The 7461-nt window shown below is 31.9% G+C and overlaps 1 protein-coding gene across 2 annotated transcripts in view; it reads left to right on the forward strand.

The window, feature by feature from the left end:
- Positions 1 to 414: 414 nt before the first annotated feature.
- The window catches only part of sturkopf (lipid droplet associated hydrolase sturkopf), a 27467-nt gene continuing 20420 nt past the window's right edge, over positions 415 to 7461 (forward strand). Inside the window, exons 1-4 of one of the 2 annotated variants that reach the window (XM_067050344.1) lie at positions 415 to 1032; positions 1103 to 1314; positions 1742 to 1849; positions 6793 to 6984. In XM_067050344.1, the coding sequence (XP_066906445.1) occupies positions 831 to 1032; positions 1103 to 1314; positions 1742 to 1849; positions 6793 to 6984 (714 nt within the window). In that variant the 5' untranslated portion in view covers positions 415 to 830. The remainder of the gene's footprint in view (positions 1033 to 1102; positions 1315 to 1741; positions 1850 to 6792; positions 6985 to 7461) is intronic. The other variant, XM_014426926.3, reaches the window with a different exon arrangement.

Here is a 7461-nt window from a genome sequence, read left to right on the forward strand (position 1 = left end):
AAAAGATTGCAGCTATTTTTTAAGGTTTACTGCAAAAGAAACTGATACTATTGACTTGTGAAGTCTTAGTTTCAGCTTTGTGACAGGGCTTGGGAATCACAAGATAAGATTTTGTATATTTATTAACAATTGATGATCAGAACAGGTCTCGAGGGGGGTAATAATAGAATAAAAATTCACATTCAGATGCCAGATAATTCTTGAAAAGCTATAATTGCTCAAAATTGGAGAATAACCCATAAGTGAAATATAAATTTGAATTGATTTTCGTCATTGGAGATTTTTTTGTGAAGTATCTAATTAATTATGAAAATAAATGAGCCAAAGAATACTAACGAGATAAAAAAACTATTTACAGCAAGTGGGGGAAATCAATGGATTTGAATTATGCTACTATTGCCATCTCTTGGTGGTAATAAAGTGCTGGTTGTTAACTAGTGCTATCTACATTTTTCTTCAAAACTAGAAGTTAGTGTCAATTAGGGGTTATTACAAGGTATGGGTTATCATTCTTAGGGCTGTCACGTCATTGAAGTTGCCGGTCATCTTTTATTTATTTTTTTTTACTCTTCAGTATAACGAGTAAAGTTCGAATGACGTGTTTTTATCTCTAACAGAACCATTGTTGAAGTTTGATTCCTACTTGTGCCTAGTGTTCAGTGTGTCTATAAAATATTTGAATACTCTTAATAATCTGGTTTGTGATAGTGGCTAATATTAACTTGGTCAGAGTTACTGCCGTTTTTAAACGAGTTGTAAGTTTTTCCCAAGTCTCCAGAATCACTCAATTAAATCTATACAAGAAGTTGCTCAGACCTTTTAACAAAAAAATGTTCCGGGACGGTTGGATTATTTTAAATAAAGTTCCAGTCCATGTTTCCACTTGGGGCTGTTGGATTGAAGATTCCATCCCCGGAGATTCTATTTTATTGTTTATTACAGGTAATCCTGGAATTTTAGTCTTCTATAACCAGTTTCTTTCAAGTTTGCAGCCTATGATCGATATGCCTGTATGGGTTCTAAGTCATGGAGGTAACTATTAAATGATCTGCAGTATAATTTCTTTATGAGCATCATTTAACCTAAAAATGATATTTAATAGGTTTCGAGTCTCCTCCTTATGAATTGGAAGTACCTAATATTAAAAATAATCCAGAACTTTACTCTGTGGCTGGTCAAACTAAGCAAAAAAGTGAATTTATTGAAAAATACATTCCAGAATCTAAAAAAATTTATATTGTGGGTCATTCGGTTGGAGGAAAAATTTCTGTGGAGTTGCTTAAAGATGAAAATATTGCCAAAAGAATTGAACAGGTAATAATGAATTTAATCATGGATAAGATAATCTGTAACAAAATATTTTTTATAATCTTTCTATTTTTCTCCCAGTTATAATATCTCAATAAAAAGGAAGGAACAAAAATTGATTACTGATCATTAAAAAACAAAGATACAAATTAATATTACTTGAATTTTTAATGATGGGAAAGTTAGTAAATACTTGTTGTGAACTTCAGCTACGTCTTATTTTTGTAGAATATTACTAGAATGTATCAATGTTAATATAATTTTATATTATTGGCATATATTTTTGTTGAAGCAAAGACTGAAAAATGATTTTCTTTTCTTTAAAATGCTAGTATATTCATAATATTGATGTACTTTTTTAATTTTTCAAATGAATCTGCTAAAAATATTTTAGTGATCCCGTGATAATTAATTCATTTTTATTTAATTTTAGGCACATCTAATCTTTCCTGTTCTTGAGCACATAAGTGAATCTCCAAATGGAAAATTGTATACCAGTGTTGTGCAGCATATAGTGCCTTTCTTAGTATTTTTATCATGGGTAAATCAATTTTATTTCTATCTTTGAGAATTAATAATAATAATATATAGGTTGGTGGAAAGGACATAAACAAATTGACTGCAAAGAAATCAATTATCAACAGTTTTCACTGTCAGGTTGCACTGTGGAAACAATGGTTTGTTGTAACATGAGTTCAACGACCCCCTCCTGGCTCTCACAACCTATAATTTCTGAATGAAGACCACATTATGAGGCCAAAGATGTTCGTAGTCTGTAGACCCAACCAAACAAAAAAAAGTTGTCCCAGAACACTTCCCTTTTGAATAATATTATTGACAAAGTGACAAGAAGTGGGCAGAAAAGAAAGTGGTCTTTAAAGCTGTTGTTCTCAGCTCATGAAGGAGGGTCCTACCAGGAAAATGTTAGGATATGTTGCTTAGAAGAGTATATTGAGGCACCTTTGTAGAGTATTTACCTGTTAAACCTATCAACAAATACCCAAACACCAGGGAAGGTAAATTGTTATTGGTATTTGGGGAGGGGGGAGGGGCTAGGGCTCCTTGTTCTGACCACATACTAACCAAGGTCGGAGTGTCAAAATTCATTTTTCAGGACCGCCAAAAAATAAATATCAACCCACAAAATGAGTGGGAATCAAACCCACAACATTCTGAACCGACCAGTCTGGGACCTGCGCCCCAACCTTTACGACCATCATGTACCTAGCGAAAATAAATAATAAAGTTTTTCTAACTATGAGGTCTCACAAAATGTGTATTGCTTGATCCTTATAATGCTCTCACAGGCCACCAGTTAGGAACCACTGATAATATTCTTATTCTATCTACACAACGCATAAAGCTGACCTTGTCCTGCTCAACAGCCGCCAACCACCTTTCTCTGTTACCTGCATGGATCAGAAATCTTCAGCTGCCGAAGATCCTACTTCACCCCATTCCTCCTCCCATTGGCCCTTTGTCCCAACACATGGATAGTCACCATCTGGTGCATTCTTGTATGACCTACTTGTCATTCTGTCCTCAATAATCCGTATAACATGGTCTAGCCATTTTAATCTTTGTATTTTAATGCGTGAGGAGATGCTAGTTTTTTTGTAGAGCCAAAGCCCTTTTCCAAAGACCTTTCTCACATACAGGTCCTAGGATTCTCCTCAGAATCTCATTTTCAAATCTTTCTAATTGGTTGATACTTCTATTATTGAAGATCTATGTTTCTCCACTGTAGATGACTACTGGTCTTGGAATTTTATGCAGCATGACCTTGGTAGTACAACTCATAATGTTACTTTTAATGTGCCTTGAGGTTGAGAGATAGGCTGTACGTCCTGCAGAAATTCTCCTTCTCACCTCTTCCTCGCTCAGTCAATTGTTTATAATAGAGCCAAAGTACTGAAAGCTTTTGACCGTTTCAAAAAGGTGATGTCCTATTTCATATTGAATCCAAGGCAATGTTAAATAGGGGAGGAGCTATTCCACATAGTCTGTTTGTATTCTTTCATCTCAATGGTCTACCTCAAAGTGAAGATTTAATCTTTAGTATACCTATTGGGCCGGAAACCACCCTTATAGTCACTCAGTCTCTGTTTTATGTTTAAAAGGAGCTTGTTGTAGATTGTTATTGAGATAATTTTATATGCAGTATTAAGCTAACTAACCCCTCGATAGTTGCTGCCTATTGCTGATTCTCCCTTATTTTATACTGGCTCTATTAAAGCTTTATTCTACTCCTTAGATATGGGCCTCATCCCATATTTGTGCTATCACTTACTACAGTTCCCTGGTGATTTCTTGATGCCCTGCTTTAAACAATTAATCCAGTAATGGATGTAATAAGTAATAGAATTCTAGATAGAAGAGGATCGGATAAGGAATAATCTTTCAAATGTGATATGGTGGAATTTTGTATATAAATTTAATAAAGGAAGATTTTTGCAGTTTGTTGAGGAAAATGTCATGGGCAACTTTATCAAATGCTTCATAGAAAAAAAATTGATGAGGATGGTTAGTTTTTGGAAGTCGGGTACCCAGTTGAAAGCCATGTAAACTTAGTTATAATTATTACTTTTATGGTGATAAGCATTTTTTATTGGCCTCGTTTACTTTAAGGGCATTTTTTTTCATATTGAATATAATCAAGATTATCAATATTGCATTTGTTACCAACTGTTTTATTTTAGCTACCCTGGTAACTTTTATGTTTCTTCTTCCCTAACATAACTGAATTTACTTAGAACCCCTTCTAATGCTTTCATTTGTCAGATCTTGTTAGTAAAGAATATTAATATTACTATTATCATAGGCATAGGCAAGATTTCACCAAGAGGGAGCAGACCTCAGCCCATTACACACTTACACATGCACATGCACACACATATTTGTTGGGTATATATATTGTAACGTTGGGCAAAATAAAGATATATCATTCCGCATTCCAAGAAATACCCCCACCATTTTATTTCTACTTCATAAAGTTATACTTTTAAAATTGGAGAAGATGGTCAGGAGGGAGAGGGGGGTGTGGTCAGTAAAAAAAAACATAAATAAACAAAAACTTATTTATTCATGCCTATGGCTTATGTTCTTTTTACTGACCACACCCTCTCCCCCGCCCCTGACCATCTTCTCCAATTATTAATCTATGGCCAACTAACTACACCTTATTACTATTAAAATTTTTATTATCTATAATTACAATAACTTACTGTAAATGAAACTTGCTAATTGAGCATAAAGCTCATTATTGTACATAAATATACAAAATAAGTACAAAAGGTTGCCTTATGCTAAGTCTAAATTATAGTAGAAAGGATGGGATAAAAAAAGGGTTCTTTTTTATTTGTTTCCCCCCTTAATTTTAGAGATAAGTATACAACGAATATTTGTACTCATTGAATCTTACCTTTTTTATTGAAGAATCAACGTATATTTTATCCCTTCAAAGGTGTGGTTGTGATCAGTAAAGATGTCAACCCAACAATGTTATCTTTATAATTACAGCATGTTCCAGAAAGAAATCATCTATCAAATAAGTACACTATTTTCTTTCTTTTTTTTTTTCTTGAGTCCCAAAGACTATTATAGAACTTGATAGCTGAGCACATTAAGGTGAGGGTTGCAGGGTGTTTGTTTTAGAAGGTTGCGGGTGCTGTTCTCAACTGGATCAGTCAATATTTATTTTTCCATTTATATTGAGAAATGAATCTCTGAGAACACTTCACACTGGTGCTGTATAGGTCCTCATTAGAGAATTTGAGCCAAAATAAAAAAAAATTATTATTAATAAAGTTATTTATACATGCTTAAATTCATAGGTTTTACATTGAAAGAAACTATATCAATTTATTATTATTTGTTAGGAATACTATTAATTTATAAATAGGAATAAAATTTATTAGAATTTTCCCCTTAAGTTCTTAGAACTGCATCTAGTACATATCTTTGCTTAACTTTTCCAAACAAAGTTTACAATCTAAAGAGTTTTGAAGTTTTTTTTTTCATTCTTCCCTCAATTTTCCTTGTGATCTCATACATCTGGAGTTGTGTATATGGATGGTATTTTTTATCTAAAGACTGATTACAACTAGAAAATTTTAATCTCACTTTCAATGCTAAAACCATTTCAATACTAGGTTCAAACTTCAAATTATTTTTTGTTGCCCATCAAGTAAACAAATTCTTCAAAATTGAATCATATTTTTGGAAGTGCTGTTGGCCTCCCCATCCTTCCCACAATAGGGTCTATTGGGAGTTATTTCTTATTAATTTTTAGCCAATCAAGGAGAAACAGATGTATCAAGTTTAATTGAAATCTGTCTAGAAGTTCAAAAATTGTGCAGAACCTCCCTTTTCTCAAAATCAGTCCTCCTTCAAAAGTAATGGAAAATTACCCTACTCTCTCTCTCTCCCTCCTAAAGCTTAGAAAATGGAGGGTTTGGGTCCATGCTTTGCACTTAAGCATTTTTTAATTAGCCAGGAATAAACATTGGCTTATGCACTTTAATTGATATAATTTGGTGAGAACATCTTATTTTTTGTTAATTTTCGTTTAAATAAACTTATTGTACTTTAGAAGTATTTATGATTTTATTAAATGGTGTTTGAGAGTCACCAGTGCACTGATCACTAAATATTACAGTTCTTCAGTATATTTGTTTGTTATGTTACTTCTGACAAGAATATGTTCTCTTATTTCTACTCATATTTCTTGCAATGCAGTTACTTATCGAGTGGGGTAGCTCAAAGGATTTTGTTTATGTTAAAAATTACCCATACCATACTTAGCAGGTGTTATTACTTTCACTAGCCTATATATGGAATGTATTTCATGTGGAAGTATTGTGATTGAGAATTATTTTATTTACAAGTTTTCAATGGAAATTGACATTTTGATATCCACATAGGCCATTAGTTATTTGCAGTCTTGGAACGAGTCCAAATAACCAAGTCTCTCAAAATGGAATCTGAGCATGGGAACAGTTGAGCTCAAAAACGAAAATTTGTGTGAAACTGAAATTACTTATGTAAACATTTTTGCTAAAATTGATAGTGCCTCTTAAAATCATAGATTTTTCTCTTTTTTTATGATTTTCTTGATAAAGTCTGTGGCGATTATGTTTAAACTCCATATTTCAATGTACACTTGATTCATCTTTGATATCAGCTAGGTTTTATCCTCATTGAAACAGTTTAACTGAAATTCCTGTCTTCTTGAATTGTATTCTATTCTCTCTAGTGTGATGTCAGTTTAATATTATGGTTTTGTTTTTTATTTTTATGAATATTCAAGTAATTATGAATATATGTATCATTGATGCTCCTTGAAAGATTTTCAGTATATTCATTGAAATAAGATTTAAATTAATCCTTTTTTTACCTACAATATCTATAAATCTGAAATATTTTTTTTTTATAAATTAGAAAGACCATAATTCCCACAATGTATATTTATGTATTTATGTGTAGATGTTCTCAATGCTGCCAAAAACATTCCAATCCTATTTGATTGGACTATTTCTTCGATGGAATAAACACTTTACCTGTATTAAAGAAGACTGTTCTGAAGGAATAATGAATCTTTTCACATCACAGTCAACAAGCACAGCACTTCACTTAGCTCTAGATGAGATGGCAACTATCAAAGATCTGGATAATGAGGTAATTACCTTTATTAGTTTTTTAAAATTAATTTATAGTTGAATGAAAAATTTTGCCCTTTCTCTCCAGTTGTTGTGACTTTACGCACATTTCCGAACAAATGTTACTATTCTTTTGTTTTGATGGAATTTTTATTTAAAATTAAAATATTTAGAAAAAAAAATTTTAAATGTATGTTCAATTTTAATAATAGTTTTTATTTAATTCCTTCAGGGCTTTGGATATTTGAATCATTTATTTTAGAAAGGGCATTAGTACCTAAAATAGGCTTTGAATAATCTAAAAAAAATTGTTTTTTTCCATTATATGTGCTCTTTTACTTATTTGTATTCTATGTTTTTTTTTTCAATGTTTTGATTTTATTTTGAGATGAAATAATCAGTATTTTTGAAATATATATATATTTTGAAAACAGAACGTCCGATTTGGCCCAAATTTGAAATAAATCTAGAGTGAGTAAAAAGTAATTATAGTATA

The sequence above is a fragment of the Halyomorpha halys genome, unplaced genomic scaffold (genome assembly GCF_000696795.3).
Source record: "Halyomorpha halys isolate HHAL.00 unplaced genomic scaffold, Hhal_1.1 Scaffold602.1, whole genome shotgun sequence".
NCBI lineage: Eukaryota > Metazoa > Arthropoda > Insecta > Hemiptera > Pentatomidae > Halyomorpha > Halyomorpha halys.